Source organism: Apodemus sylvaticus, chromosome 20 (genome assembly GCF_947179515.1).
Source record: "Apodemus sylvaticus chromosome 20, mApoSyl1.1, whole genome shotgun sequence".
NCBI lineage: Eukaryota > Metazoa > Chordata > Mammalia > Rodentia > Muridae > Apodemus > Apodemus sylvaticus.
In genome coordinates, this window is record NC_067491.1 from 51,301,457 (window position 1) to 51,317,997 (window position 16,541).

General features: G+C 49.7%; 1 protein-coding gene across 2 annotated transcripts in view; it reads left to right on the top strand.

The window, feature by feature from the left end:
* The first annotated feature begins 3,039 nt into the window (after nt 1-3,039).
* The window catches only part of Abtb3 (ankyrin repeat and BTB domain containing 3), a 269,082-nt gene continuing 255,580 nt past the window's right edge, over nt 3,040-16,541 (top strand). For both annotated transcript variants that reach the window (XM_052165691.1, XM_052165693.1), the window contains exon 1: nt 3,040-4,696. In XM_052165691.1, the coding sequence (XP_052021651.1) occupies nt 3,538-4,696 (1,159 nt within the window). In that variant the 5' untranslated portion in view covers nt 3,040-3,537. The remainder of the gene's footprint in view (nt 4,697-16,541) is intronic.

The following is a 16,541-nucleotide window of genomic DNA, read 5'->3' on the forward strand; positions in this document are numbered from 1 at the left end:
CCTCACAACCACAGGAGGAAAAGAATCAGCGTCCAGTGCAATGTGTTGTTTTGTGCGAGTTTCCTTCTAAGGCACAAGGTGTCCTCAAGTCTTGGCTCCCTGCGCTCTAACCAGCACTCAACACCCACAATATCCTCAACACACTTAACACCTCAGCATATAGGCTTGGGATGGACAAGACGTCCAGGAAACCGGGCAGAGAAATGAAAAGCGCTTACAACAAGCACTGGGCTGTGTGCACAGGGATACCTTCTGCCTGGGTGGAGGAGGCAGCATCAGGAAAAGAAAACACCCAGCACTCTCAAATGGAGCTGGACCCCACCAACTGAGAAGAGAAGAGCTTTCAGGAAGATAAGAGGGGAGGAGATGCACATCTGCACAAAAGGAGCGGCAGGGGGTGGGAGAGAGAGCGTGCTGACTTGGAATATCAGGGCAAGAGCCCAGCGTGTGCTATGTGTGTATGAGAGAGCGCCCCCTCTGCTGTCTCCGCCTGTCTTTGCCTCTCTGTCTCTCTGTCTGTCTCTGTCTCTCTCTGTGTGTGAAATTACAAAAAGGAAGTTTAAGAATAGTGTGGGATTCCTGAAAGCCAGGTAATGAGTGTAAACCTTAGGTACCTGGGAGACTAAATAAATAAATAAAATAGCTCACATTTTTTGATATGAGTTACTTGGTTCCCCCCCCCCCTCGAGACATGGTTTCTCTGTGTAGCCCTGGCTGTCCTGGAACTCACTCTGTAGACCAGGCTGGCCTCGAACTCAGAAATCCACCTGCCTCTGCCTCCCAAGTGCTAGGGTTAAAGGCGTGTGCCACCACTGCCCGGCTATGAGTTACTTGTTGTTTTTGATTTTGTTATGTGTGACAATATAAGGTCTAGGCTTTGGGAAGATTCTCGTATTAGAGATCAGGAAAGGGAATGTGTTGCTATGAATGTGTATTAGGGTGGAAACCACAGGACGACATAGGATATGTGGGACACACACAGCAGGTAATCCACAGCTGCCCATACCCCACCCCCATCCTCCCTGAGATGTGAATGACAAAGGTGATAGGCATCGAAGGTGTCCCACGTGGTGTTTAATGTATGTATTGTGAATAATTACTATAATCAAGATAATTAACATATCTCTCAACCCATACACGTGACCTTTTCCCCTGCGTGATAAGAACACTTACTGAGAACTTCCTATACACATCATCATTCGCTATAGATGCCATCCTTTATGTAATGTGTCTAGAACTGTAGAACTCAAGCACCCGTAACTGGAAGTCCGTGTGGTGAACAATCCCTGCCCCTGGCTGCACCCAGTGACGTCGTACACTCTGCTGCTACTGTGAATGTGACTCGTTTTACAGTTACACATAGGTGAGGCATTCCCCTTAGCATGAGAACACTGTTCAGATTAGCCATTTGCTATGTATGGCAAGATTTCCTTCTTTTTGGAGTCTGAACAACATTCTCTCTTGGCTATTGCAAATTATGCTTCCCGTGAACAGGGAGGGGGAGTAAATAGATCTTTTAAACAGCGGCTTTATTTCTTTTTGATACAGACCCAGATGTGGGATTGTTGGATCATGTGGTACTCCTAATTAGCAGTTTTTTGAGAATCTTCAGCATTATTTTCCGTAATGGTTATATCAATTTCCCTTCTCACAATAGAGTACACTCTGCCCTCCACACCCTTACTCGTGCTTGTAATCTTTTGACTTTCTGATAATTGCCATCCTAACAGGCATGAGCTGGCAGCTCATTATGGTTTTGATTTGCAGTTTCCCTGATGGCCAGTGACGTTGAGTGTCTTCTCACATCCCTGCTAGCGATAGTTGAATGTTCAAACCAGCAGTTCAAAGCATGTCCTTCCCTCGTAGACTCATAACATTTACCACAACTCCTTAGCCCAGTGTGGGATCCAGACAAATAAATAGATGGTAGCAACCCAGAGGGACAAGGGCCCAGAAATGTAAAGCCATCGAAGAGGGTGGGGTGATGGGAACACCCAAGGCAGTTTTGGGAGATCAGGGTGGACTTCTTGTAGGAACACGATTGTGTAAAGGAGCTATGGAATCTTGGGATGAATAAAGTTTCTCCTAAGGTAGGCAGGGACAAATAACCAAGGCATTGAATGTCATTAGACACAGAAATGCAGCAAACTCACACATATATTTTGTATCTTTCTTTAGTTGAAAAGAATATTCTCCCCGTGCACAAATTTAAGGCTGAGCTGTCTAGAAGACTGTCCACCAAATCTCAGAGAGGCCAGGAACCACACGCACCCCTCCCCCACCCCCACCCCACCGCGCTACACACACATGCCCTTCCCTTCCACTCCCCACCCCCACCCCCACCCCCACCCCCCCCACCCCGCAAACCCTGGGACTTAAGAGTCAGTGTAGATTCCTGTTTGCTGAACAAACCTAGAAAGTCCTGATGACAGGTGGTTTATGACTATGACTGGAGATTCGTTTCCCACGGGCATCCATCAGTCTCTCCCCACCCACCCCCACCCCCACCCCCCGCTCTACTTTCCTGGTTTATTTCCCTCCACGCCAGAGGAGCAAACCCAGGCTGAGAAGAGGCACCCGCATGAATTAGTCAGGGTGCCTGAAGAGGAGGAGGAGACACCACGTACACCTTGTATAGGATGGTGGGAGGGAAAAAGAAATCTAAAAGGCCAAAACAGAAAGTGACCCTGGCAAACACTTTGTGAACCGCAGAGTGGAACAAAGAACGATATAAATGAAAATGTTGTCGATAGTCCAAAGGCGGGAACTAGGGAAGCCACAGTTGCAGGATGGCTGTTCTTCTCCAGGCTTCCTTCCACCTAGGCCGCAGCGCCCTCCAAGCTGCAGCCCTCCCTGGTCAAGGCCCGGGGTGGGGGGGGTGGAGTGGGGGGCGTGTCTGAGGGGCCGGGCCGTGCGGAAGGGAGGAATTTAAAAAGAAAAAACCCAAAGTAATTAGCATTCCCGATTCTATTGGCTCTTCGACGGCCCTGCTTTGCATATGCCCGCCCACTGAATGCTTGGTTTGCTGAGGCTCAGCAGGGTTTTGCAGCCGCTTGGCTACAGCGCTTTAGTGCGGGCCGGGAGCTCAGAGAACCGCGGCCCGGAGCCCGGGGAGCCCGCTGCCCGCCGAGGTGCAGCGGCTGTATCTGGGGCGATCTAGGTCCTATCGACACTGTGGCCGGCGCTTGGAGGCTTCTGCATCGGTCTGGTCCCAGGGAGGAGAGGACCAGACACTTTTATTTTGGATGAAAGGCGCGGGTCCTGGCGGGGAGCTTCCTTCCCGGCCTGGCTCGCGGCTCAGTGAGCCCTAGCTCTGGCCCCGACTCCAGAAGATGACTTCAGGTTCCGCCGTGTCTCTTCCAGTGGTGACGGCTCGGCGAGGCAGGCGAAAGTAGTGACACTTGCTGACAACGCTAGGTGGGAAAGTGAGCCTAGGCGACGAGGAGCCCCGCTGTCCCCGAGGACCCCGGTGCCCACAGCTCTTTGCCTTTCCTTCCCCTCGGCTCCACGGCGCCTGCAGCATGAAGTGGCGCAGCGATGGCCAGGAGAGGTAAGAAGCCGGTGGTGCGAACGCTGGAAGATCTGACGCTGGACTCGGGTTATGGTGGCGCGGCGGACTCTGTGCGCTCCTCCAACTTGTCTCTGTGCTGTTCTGACTCGTACCCGGCGTCCCCGTATGGCGGGAGCTGCTGGCCGCCTCTAGCTGACTCCATGCACAGCCGGCACAACAGCTTTGACACCGTCAACACTGCCCTGGTGGAAGACTCCGAGGGGCTGGACTGCGCCGGTCAGCACTGCTCGCGGCTGCTGCCGGACCTCGACGAGGTCCCCTGGACCCTCCAGGAACTGGAGTTGCTGCTGCTGCGCTCCCGGGATCCCCGGGCAGGCCCCGCGGTCCCCGGCAGCCTGCCCAAGGACGCGCTGGCCAAGCTCTCGATGCTGGTAAGCCGGGCTCTGGTGCGCATCGCTAAAGAGGCGCAGCGCCTGAGCCTGCGCTTCGCCAAGTGCACCAAGTACGAGATCCAGAGTGCCATGGAGATCGTGCTGTCCTGGGGCCTGGCGGCTCACTGCACCGCTGCTGCGCTGGCCGCACTCTCTCTCTATAACATGAGCAGCGCTGGCGGCGACCGCTTGGGCCGTGGCAAGTCTGCGCGCTGCGGCCTCACCTTCTCCGTGGGCCGCGTGTACCGCTGGATGGTGGATAGCCGCGTGGCGCTGCGCATCCACGAGCATGCCGCCATCTACCTGACCGCCTGTATGGAGAGTCTCTTCCGGGACATCTACACTCGGGTGTTGGCCTCCGGGCTACCTCGTAGCTGTAGCGGTCCCGGCCCTGGCTCCAGCTCTGGTTCTGGCCCAGGCCCCGGCTCAGGCCCGGGAGCCCCTGCAGCGGATAAGGAGCGCGAGACGCCGGGAGGGGGAGCGGCGAGCGGTGGCCCTTGCAGCGCCGCGAGCAGCGCCAGCGGGGGCAGTAGTTGTTGCGCCCCGCCAGCCACGGCGGCCACCGCAGTCCCGCCAGCCACAGCCACTGCTGCCGCCGCCGCCGCCGCCGCCAACCATCACCACCACCACCACACGCTTCACGAAGCGCCCAAATTCACCGTGGAGACCCTAGAGCACACGGTCAACAACGACTCGGAAATCTGGGGGCTCCTGCAGCCCTACCAGCACCTCATCTGTGGGAAGAACGCCAGTGGTAAGTGGCTGTACGGATGCCTTCCTTCTCCCAACTCCGTCAACTCCAGGCTCAAGTTTGCCTCTTGTCCCCCTCCCGCGTCTCTCTGGCCACTCAAGCTCTCCACGATCTTAGTGGTAGGGGCCAGAGTGGAGATATCCAGGAACCCGTAGGTTCACTCCTGAGCTTGGGACCCGCGTGGTTAACAGTGGTAGTGATGTTCAAGGAGCACACAGGGTTCCGCCCCCTTTGTGCAGGGCCCGGAGGTGACTGCCTCCCGCAGGATGGGAGCAAAAACCAACACCCTTTTATTTTACATTTAATTTAATATGTTGTTTTACTCGGATCAGGCTTGAGACGTTCTTCTAGAACCGTGTTGTGATCTTTAAGGGGCCATACTCCAGTGCCCGAGAGTTGGGCTAAGAGCTGGAGGAGGCAGGCTCACTAGTCTACGGTGCAGTTCTCTGGCTTGCCCCAGGCCCTCTGGGGTCGCTGTGGTTGCGCTAGAAGGCATGGCTGGGAAGGTGGAAAGACTGAGCTGGGTGGGCCTAAAGGTGTTCTTGTAGGTGGTGGTGGTGGTGGAGGGACGACACTGCACAGCTCCAAGTTTCCCTGAACAGTTTCTGAGCGCTTGAACCCAGAGCTGCGGGGTACGGGGGTGGGCTGAGTGGGGGGTGGCATACCTACTGGCAAGGATTCCAGACTCTGGAGGGTGATTTACATTTGTCATTTGGCTGAAGGAGAGTCACTAAGGACCCAGGCCTGAGGGAGGAGTTATCAGCTAAGGGCATCTTTTTTCTGGAGTTCTAAAATCCCCTCATTGCGCCCGACTGTAGGGCTCCGGGGATGTTTGAACCTGGGGTCCTGGCTGCCCATGGGGTGGGGCTGGGGTGCTTGTTTTCTGGGTCCCGCGCGGTGGCGGTCCCTGTCTGCAAAAGCCTGAGCTAGACACTTCAAAGCTTCAATTTTCCACAGGAAATGGTAGAAGAGTAACTGGAGACTCTAAAAGCGAAATAAAACTTTGTTACGTATTCCAGGCGGTTTGGCCTGAGGTTGCGTGGTCTGAGCGGAAAAGGCAGCCTTTCTGGGTAGATTTCATTCATGTCGCAGCCTGTCTGTTTCCTCCAAGCCAAAGGAGAGATGTGTCTGGCCTGGTTTGGCCTCTGGGGTGCCAAGAGTGTGCATGTGGGTGTGCCCGCGCATGTGTGTGCAAGTGCCTTGTGCGTGTGAGGGAAGGACCCAGCAGGCTGCTAAGCTATAAGGCTCCAGCTTTAACCGTTTGTAAATTTACCCTGACGGACTTTCTAGCTGAATCCCTTCACCTGGATGTGATCATCGTGGGGGAGGGGAAGAAAAGAGCAGAGCTGTGTGTGTGTGTGTGTGTGTGTGTGTGTGTGTGTGTGTGTGTGTGTGTGTGTTGGAGGAGGGGCTAAGATCAGCCTGGATCCCAGAGACTCTTCTGCAATCTGTTTGCCAAAGCCGCTCCCCCATCCCCCCTGTTGCCCTAAGGCATACTCCCCAGAGGGTACGTGTACAGGCCTGCACAGACACAGGCTCCTGCTGCAAATGCACAGGACATCCCACTGAGAATGAAAACATCTGGTGACAGAGCGTGAGGCTTCCTGAGTGCTTTTTCAGAATGGGGGATACACCTGCAACCCCCTCCCCCAGTTTTGAATTGTTCTTTGTTCGTAAGCGCACCCTCAACCCAAAAGCACAGAACAGCTTAATATAATAATCTCCCTACTGTAGGCTCCCGGAGCCTCCACTGCAGTCACCCCTTAGCCTGCATTATCTCAGCACTACAGGGATTCCCTCCCCTTTCCCACCCAGAGGAAGCTCTAGTCTACCAACACCAGCATCCTGTTCCCTCTCAACCTGCATTCTCTTGAACTGAGAGATTTGGGGTGACTTTTCCGGGCCTCTGTCCACTGGTCTGCAGAATGCAGGTTTTGACACACAGTATACCCTCAGCTCCTCCCATAGGCCTGTTAGCAGTTAATCTTTTTCCAAGTAGATTTTGCTTTTAGGATCTTAAGCCTCTTGTAAAGACAGCGCTTGTGTTTATCCCTTTTGGGGTAAGGCTAATTTAAGGGAAGAGAAAACCACAGGGTTGGTTTCGGGCAGGGTGAGTGGTGGTGGTTGGGCCTTGAAGCTATCACAGACTTCCGCACACCACACAGCGTAACTCTCGGGGCTCAGGGCTCTTCTTTCAGCCTCTTCTGGTTCAAGACATGTTGTTATTTCATCCTGATCTCTTCATTTTCTCTACGGGCTTGTCCAAAATGGCTGGGCATGCATGCAGAAGAACTAAGGAATGAGTGATTCATGTCTCAGGCATCCAAACATACACCAAACATCAAGCTTGCTTCTTCATCTGTTTTGCACAGCAGTCTTTCTGACCTGCAAGCCTTCCTGAGGACCACACACCTTCCATAATGGATTTTCCCTCTTTTAACTCAGTAACATCACCAATTTATTCATTTGTGAATTCATCCGTTCTTCAATATTTATTGAACAGTTTTTAAATGCCAGGGACTGAGTAGACAACCTGTTCCCAGGGTCACTTTATTCACGGAGATTCGGTGTGCCTTTTGTCTAGCTCAGTTGTCAGGCTGGGGATGTAGCTCGGGTGGCCGAGTGCTTTGCCAAGCACACGCAAAGCTCCAGGTTCAATCCCCGGCTCTGCCTCAACAACCCAGTCATGTAATACTAGCATGCAGAAGTGGAGGGAGAAAAATGAGGACTTCAAGGTTATCCTTGGCTAGGTAGCAAATTTGAGGCCATCCTGGGTTACATGAGACCTGGTCTCAACAAACAAACAAACAAACAAAAACAAAACAAAGCCCAAAGAACTGCTATCATCTCCTTTAAACAGTGCAAGAAACAGAGACACAATGGAGCTTTGGTGGGGAAGGAGGGTGTTCGGTTTATATTGCTGGTTTGAATACAGATGGCCTGCTTCAATGCCCACCCTCCTAGTCACTGTGCCTGTAACTCAGGTACTAATGAGTTCCTTGCCTTCCTGTGGGGATTTCTTCTTCATCTTCACAGCTGAGCACTGACGCCATACAATTTGCTGTTCTTTTTTGTTTCTGTTTATCCACCTTTCATACCTGACGACCTAAACTGGCAGTACTAATTTTGCGTGTTTTGTCATCTTTCAAGCCAAAGGGCGTACCTGACGCCCGGCTGGCACTTACTTGGTGCCTGTTGAATGGAGCAAGTCGCTGTACTATGTTGCTCAGTGATGGCCTTAAAGAAGCTAACTGCCTTCTGAGCTTCTCGAATCTCGTTTTTAATTATTAATGTGTGTGTGTGTGTGTGTGTACAGATGCATGTGCACGCATGGATACCCATGTGGAGATCAGTGTGAATGAAAAATAAATAAATAAATAAATAAATAAATAAATGGAAGGACCTGACTGCGCCTAGGTGTGGTGGAGGAGAAGGTTTATGGTAGATATGAGCTAGAGCATGATCAGAGGCAGAGACATCTGGGAAAGCCTACAGTGAACATGACCCTGAGCCAGACCATGTAAGGAGAGGGGGAGGGGAGATCCAGGAGACCAAAAGATAACCCGAAAGAGGAAAAGAGAGAGGATAATGTCTTTAGCAGAGATGCCTAGACAGGTGTGGCAGGCCAGACCCAAGAGATGAGCGCCAACATGCCTCTCTTTTGTTTATTATAAAAGGTCTGGAAGTAGGAAGGGGCGAGGTAGGAGTCAGGGTGCCACACTCTTTAGACTGCTTCCTGCTGCCTTGGGAAAGGGCTGAAGTTTAGGGTAGGGGCAGGGTATGCCCGCCATACCCTCTGACTGAAGGCTGCTGGGAGAACTGGCAGCCAGCTCGACTCCGATGTGTTAAACAGGCATCTCATTTGGCCATTTTCCTGAGACCTAACATCCCAGCCGCCCCCTCCCTTTTGATAATAAATGATAAGGGGTCATGCAGTCTTCTCTGTGACTACTTCCTGCTGACATTGGGGTGTTGTTGGTGAGGACCCGAGAAAGCTGGAGTGATGGCCAAAGGCTGGGAATTGGAAAGAGAGAAATGAAGGTCCCTTGCTTGCTCTCCAGGCTCTGTGGACCTTGGATCATGGGCTAGGGAAGTATAGACCTCTTTGAAGCAGCTAGCAGGCCTAGCGGCTTTGGAGCCCTCTAGGATGCAGATTGAGGGGACACCTGAGGCTGACAAGTTTGAAGCAATTTGCAGTCTAACATGGTGGAGGTCAGAAGACATTCATATGCGAGTCAGTTCACTCTTCCCACCATGTAGTTTCTGCGGGTCAAGCTCAGGTCCCTAGGTTTGGTGGCAAGCGCCTCAACCCCCTGAGCCATCTTGCCAGCACTCAAATCCTCTTTTGAAAGGTTTTTCGACTTTGCTCCACACATACTGCTGCTTTTGCAGCTGCTCTCCTTTAGATTTAGATAGTAAACTGCCCAGGCTTGGAAATCATGAAACTAGCGGTATTGAGATCAGGAAACAAGGAGCACACTGGGGCTAGCATCCACCGGGCCAGGTATTGGGTCCAGTACTCTCTGGGCGGGGCTTGAGTCCAGCATCTGCTGGGCGGGGCAGCATTATTTGGGCGGGGCTTGTGTCCAGCATCCGTTGGGCGGGGCTTGGATCCCAGCATCAAATGGGCCAGGCTTGGGACCCAGCATCAGTTTGCCAAGGCTTGAGTCCCAGCATTAGCTGGATCAGCAGAGCACCCGATGTTTTGTGGTGCTATACAACTCTTCAGACAGGGATTTTCTTGTGTTAATTTTTAGGTGTTTTAAAAGCCTCGGCAGCATGGAAGAGTCCCCAAAGGACTGACGGAGTTTTTGTGAGGTGCGGACATTTGACTTGATTCATTCCACTAACACTGAAAAATAAGAAGAGGGCAAAGGCTTTTGACATGCCCTTATCGCTGTATCCTGAATGCCCTCAGAACTAGTCGTTTTCGGCTCAACCTTGAAGTCCTGCTTCACCGGTGATCTGTCTTCCTCCTCAAGAGGATGCACTTCTCCTCAACCTCTGATCCTCCCACGCCTTCCCTTCTAAATGCCGGGCACACTGTGAATACTTTCCACTGCTTGCTGACTAAAATGAATATCGTCAGATCACCCAGTCTGTAGGATGTCAAACTAAGCCTCTGTGGGGCGGTTGCTATGACGTCAGAGTACAAACTCACGGCTCCTGAATTTGGATGCCAAGGCTTCCGTTTGTTTGTTCTTGGGAGTTCCAGAGACAGCCCTCCACTGTAAAATGAAGTTCCTGATTATGAGATTCTTTGCACCGAGGATGTCAGCCTGGTGCCTGGTAGGGGCTAAAATGATGGTGGCAGCTGTGGTGATAATCTGGCATTGTAGTATCTCCCTTCTCCATCTCATTTGATCAGTGTCCCCATATGCTCACTGTGAAGGGAGCCTGTGGGGCAGAACACTTCAACTGTGTGTGTGTGTGTGTGTGTGTGTGTGTGTTGTGTGTGTATCAAATAGTTCAGTATATTTACTTAGGGACTGACCTGTGAGCATAACTCCATGGTCCAAGTTACCAGAGGGTTGTTGTGGCCAAAGTGAAAAGAAAGATTATTTTATTTCATTCTTATATAATAATAATAATAATAATAATAATAATATCGCTTCTCGGCCTTTTGGCTAAGATCAAGTATAATAATAATAATAATAATAATAATAATAATAATAATAATGCCTTTAGTGAAGGTACACATTCACTAAATTTCCTGAGTGATTGAAATGTCCCATATCTTAAGAGAAGTATCTATTGATCTTTGCCCAAATGCATCCCATCATGAAATTTAGCTTTGTGCATTTTCTCTGTTTTGTAGGATATCTTTTGGAGGGGGGAGACATGCCCCTGACAAACGCCTCAGAGATCCTAGTATAAACTTTGTTATGCATACAGAAAAATGTGCAGGGAAGGCTCGAAGAGATTGTATAATTTGGTCAAAACAAGGAAGAATTTTCTGCTTAACAGCATCGAGTCACCACTCTTGGTTCCTGCGTCTTCTAGCAGGTGAAACTGTTCTGATGAATTTTGTTTGGGGATCCATATGATGAGGATCGTATAAAAGAATAACACCCATTTAAAAAAAAAAAAGACGGAAGGAAATGCAAACCTACATGGAGGACAATTACAGGATTAGACCAGATCTGCCCAGTGACAGTGCCAGCCTCATAAGGTGTGTCCTAATGACAGCTTCCTCTTCAAACAGATCATTCCAGCTGCTGATAGTGATACTTTGGGGTTCTGTGTAGTCTCTTTCCTTTCAGGGATTCCCCAGTCACTTTGTAGACATTAATTAACGTGAGCCCTTGTGTCAGCGGCGCTGGTGAGATGGGTTGGTTGGCTCAAAGGTCCTTTGCTTTCTAGTCTCCCTGTGAACTCTGAGTCTGTACTGGCCCAGCCGTTTTCCCACCATGTGTCTGGTTGTGCCTTTCTTTGCCGTGCTGTGACTCTGCTGGACAGAATGTCTCAGAAGGAACTTACTGTCTTCAGGGAGGCAGCAACCCTGTCTCAGGAGCCCCACTGAGCGGTGCCTTTGGTCTCAGAATACATTTTTAATTAACTGCCTCTTTGTAAATTAAAACCAGGAATTTGGGTCAGTAGAGGGTTATTTGGTTTTCTGTGCAAGAGTCAGTTCCTTCTTGGGGTGTTTTCCAAGTGTGTGTTTCAGGAAACGTTATCATAATAATGACCCAATAAACCAGCAAGGGACCAGGTGGAGGTGTGAGGTCACGGGTAGGGTTCTGATGGCCTCTGTGGTGGAGGAAAACTCTTAACTCTCCCTCTGTTGTTCCCTGTAGCCTCAAGCCAGATGAGAAGCTCTTCTATACATCACCTGGTTATCACTCACTGAGAGGTCACTATGTGCCCAAATCAACTCTGGGGGGGGGGTTCACATATCCCTGCCAGCTCTAGGTTTCCTATCTGTAAAATAAGTATTTACCGTAGGAAAAATAGCTGCACTCACGGCACTCATGATAGACCAGGCACTGTGTTTTAATGATGTCTACATAGTCTAATTGTTATGGTCACATCAGTTGTCATAAAAGATAATTTCCAAATCTCGGTCGAAAGTCATTCTTGTTCATATAGTCTCCGATTGGGTGAGATGTGGGCTGGAGGAGTCAGGCGCGTCAGTCAGGGGATGAGCCGCGACTGATGACTTTGTGTATCTCCAGTGTGTAGCCTGTAAGCACTTCCTCTGCATTCGTCGAGCCCACAGACTGAGGAAGCCCGACAAGATGAAGGGTCTCAAGAAGGCTGCTTAGGACAAGTCACTCAGTTCCTGCGACACTAGACGCATCTCGCCACATCTGCCTTGTTACCAAGCATCCCCACGCTTGGCTCCGCAGACTTTTCTCTCCTCTCTGAACGGTGCTCCCGACTTAGCACTCAAGGCCTTTGAATGACGCTCGGTGACATTCACTGCATCTGATGGGACGACCTGTGGCTAGGCAACTGTTAGCGACAAGTTCCCTGTCTATCTGCACTCGCACGCCATATCACACCAGACTAGGATAACTAACCACAGTGAGACTTCTTCTTAGTAAAGGGACTAGTGACAGATCCATGGCAGGCACTGGTCCTAGTGGTTTTGAGAACTTGTCAACCAAGCCCTGTGTGCATGGTCATGGATGACATTTTTGGAGCAGGCCTGTGCTCTGCTCTCTGGGAAGAGCTGCTTCACTGTTCTTCCCACTCCCTGCTCTATTCATCATGAGGGTTTCTTTCTCCTTTATTCTTAGCCACACCTGAAGTGGGTCTTGCAAGGCACCATGTCTTTAAAGGCTCAAAATCCTTTTCTAGTATAGTTCCTTTGCTTGAACTTTTAAGCACCAGGGATTAATTTAGAGCTCTAATAAGACCTCTAAAACCCAAGCTTAGTGATTTTTTTTTTGCCAGAGCAGTTTAGCGTGATTGTCATCTCTGACATTGTATTAATAAGCTTTGAGTCACTATGCTGAAATACATGAAGCAACCAAATTTACAAAGAAAAGAGGTTTATTCAACTCATGCAAGGGCACGGTACTGGTATTGCCTCTCTGGTGTCAAGACTTCTATGAAAATTGCAATTGCATATGTCAGTAATTAAAGTTCCTGTTGGAGTGGGGTCACCTTTGAAGCCAAGGATAGACAGAGAGATGGAACCAAACTTGGGCTTTTAAAAATCCTTCTATGGCAAACTACTGAAGAGTTGGTCAACTACTTTCCAAAGGCACGCCTACCGTGACTCAAAGCCCTCAACTAGGCCCCACCTCTTGGAAGTGCCTTCTTGGGAATCAAGATTGTAATTGAAATGAACCCTTAGTGGATGCTCAAACCACACCCAGAAGACATCCAGAGTGTTAGTATTCATACTCAGAGTTATTTTCTGAACCGGATTTTATAGCCTGGATTAGGCGTTGCCTCTTTACCTGACTGCTTCTCTTTCTTTCTCAATGTGTTCATGGCAAACACATTGGAGCTATTAGGTTTATATGGAGTGTGCAACTCTAATCTCGTGTTTACTTCACTTACAAGTCTTCATCTTTTCTCTTATTTCTTGAGGCTCTAGGAATTGTTGTCTTTTTTACCTCTCCACTATTCCGTTCTCATTGGACTTGCAAACTGGCTTATTTGTGCCTTAGCTAATCATCGTTGAACCCAGCTAGAACTAATCATCACATTCTATTACCATCACCTCCCTTGACCTCTTTCTACAGAGCCACAGTGCATTGGGCATTAGTCCTGATGTCTAAATTACGACATATGACAGCTGAACTGCCACATAACATGGGGTTTCAGAGTTCTGCCCTCTACTAATGTCACGTGTGTTAAGTACCTCACTTCCGGTAACAATTTCAGCATTGGTTAGAGCAAGACTGGCTGGTGTATCAGGTAAATCCTAATATCTTAGTGGAAGAACACAATCTGCTTGTTTTCTGGGCTGGGAGTGTAGCTCAGTGGTTGAGCATTTGCCCATAGCACACATAATACCTTTGATCTGTAGCACTGCAAAATCCAAACAGCCAATTTTCTTTCATGCAAAGTCTAGTTAATGATAGAAGTGAAAACAACAGTTGTTACATGGGAGAGACCACTCTGGCAGTGAGCATTTCAATTCCTTCCCTATTCCGGTGACGACTATTCTCACACATGGTCTTAACTTGAGACAAAGGGACTGAGAATTATGGCTTCTTGATAATTAGCTAATGACTCTAACCCTAACTTTACACTCTCCAAGGGGCATAAAGTCTTTAGGTATCTATCCACGTCAATACCTGTAAGTCAGTATTATTATCAAGCCTATTTGCAGGTGGGGAAATTGAGGAACAGAAAGGTTGATGACTTAAGGTGACTGACTGCCTTACAAGTAGTCAGACTGCATCTGCATGCCGTTCTCTCTGAACTTCCCTCCCTGCCTGCCTGCCTGTGGAGCCTGCACCCTAAATGGACAGCCTTGTCTGGCCTCAGTGGGAGAGGATGTGTCTAGTGACTTGATGCATGGGGGTGGAACAGGGGTTAGCACAGAATTCTGTGTTAGGGAAAATAAGGCCCAAATTCTGTCTTTACTCCCTAAAGGCAAGGTAACGCTGGTTAAATCAGCGAATCTTTCATAGCTTTAATTTCTACCCTATTTAATGAGAAGAGTGGTAGTCCCCCATCATAGGTGGTTGGGAGGGCTGACATTCAAGGATAAGTAAAATAATGTTGGCCGCCATGATAAATTCTCAGAGCGGTGGCCGTGATGTTTAAATGGTCATGTGATCAGACTTTCTTGACTTTCCAACTCTCTGCTCTGAAGACCTCCTCTCAGAACCCCACCTCACTGGGTGAAAGATTTTAAATAGTGTAAAAGTAATCTGACATCTGGGATTCAAGCACAAACCAACTGCAGGGTGTAGGAAAGTCACCCAACCTCTCCATGACTGTCTTCTCTTCTTCAGCTGGCTTATTAATGAAGCACAATCCTTAGGGTTGTTGGGAGGGGCCTGGCCGGCAGGGATTGGTGACTTTATTCTGTTCCTTAGGGCTGTCTCTACAAGTGCTGCCTTAGACATTTGGCCACCCAGCCCCCCCTTCTTCCTGGTGCTTGGGGGTCTGTGACAAATTTAGTTTATCTTCAAAATAATAATGAGGAGGTGAGATCACATCATGGTTGTTGTCACAATACAGAGATGCGCTTAAGAGGAGGTGAGATCACATCATGGTTGTTGTCACAATACAGAGATGCACTTAAGCCATGAGTCTCTGCCTGGAGTTGTTGGCATGTTTGGAAGCAAGGGGTGGGCGTGGCCTTTGGGAAGGAAGTGAAGCAGGTTGAATTAGGTCTGGGTGAGGCCAGTTTGGGGGTGTGCTCTGTAGATATAAATGGTACTGTAAAAGGCCCCTGGCGGTGGGAAGGAAGTGGAGCTTGTGTGGCTGGAAGGGGAGAAGAGAGGATTGAATGGAGTCAGGTAAAGATTGGACCAAGCATCTGCCAAATGAAGTCTCCTTTCTGAGGGGTCTCTAGAAAGCCTCAGAACCCAGTGTGTGTGTGTGTGTGTGTGTGTGTGTGTGTACCTCTGCATTTGTATGCATGTCTATTTCAGAGTGCACATGTGTCTACATATTTATGGAGCCCAGAGGTTGATGTCTGGTGTCTTCCTTCATTATTATCCAACCTATTTTTTGAGGCAGAGTCTCTCTCTCTCTCTCTCTCTCTCTCTCTCTCTCTCTCTCTCTCTCTAAACCTGGAGTTCACTGATCCAGCTAGGCTGGCTCCAGCGAAGCCCCTGTCTGAGCCTGCTTCAGTGACTCCAGTCACAGGCTGCACCATGCCTGGCTTTTTAACGTGGGTTCTGAGGATCTGAACTCGGGTCTTTATGCTTGAGTAGCAAATTCTTTACTCTTGGAAAGCACTTAGGAGGGAGCGTCTATGATGTGCTGTAAAATGCTCCCGTTGGCCCCAGTGCAGAGAATGTGCTGAAATGAAAGGCTGGACACTGGAAGATAGTTAGGTCCCGTCATCCTCCCATCTGATATGAGCAGGGTCTGAGGAGACGAGGCCTTTAGGCCCTGAGTTGGTAAGACAGTTGACAATCTGAAGAACCTCAGACTGCCTTCCTTTCTCCTCATCCCAAGGAAGCTTATGGTTCAAGTATAAATGGAGAAACTGAGGCACAGGGTAGAACATTGGCTTGGCCAAGGCCACTAGGCAGAGCTGGAGCCAGAATTCCATGTACCCTGATTCTTCGTTCCCCCCTCATCCGTTGTCTCCTGGGAAGGAGACCACCATCTATTTCCTCCTGATCACTTCCAGAGAACTGAGCCTATGATACAGATGTGATCTCTCTCTCGCTCTCTCTCTCTCTCGCTCTCTCTCTCTCTCTCTCTCTCTCTCTCTCTCTCTGTGTGTGTGTGTGTGTGTGTGTGTGTGTGTGTGTGTGAAGAATGTCCATCCCCACTGGTCTCTTCCGTTTTGCTTTCCATCCCACAGTGGATGTGAGCACAGGCGTATGCAGAGGTCCTGGTAGATGTCTGCTGAGCCAACTGGAGCAATCACTGTGAAGAGCTGGTGTGCCGGATACAGAATGGAGTGAACCTCTCACAGCACATTCGTGTCTGAAAGCCCGTCAGGGTGGCTGCCAAGGAAAGGACCTGAAATCCTGCAAAAGCTGTGACTACCTTAGAGGCAAAGGTCATGTGGCTGAACTGATTTTCTTTGGGTGGCCTGCCTTCTTGTTTGTCCCTGATCCAGCAGATGGTACCACCCAGGTGGGTGAAAATCGGGCATCTAAGCATGACGCACGACTTCTTTCCTTGATGTCTCTAGGAAGTTCAACTGCTGAGAGCCAGCCAGGCAGAGCCAGCCATTCTGTCTTTTGACCTT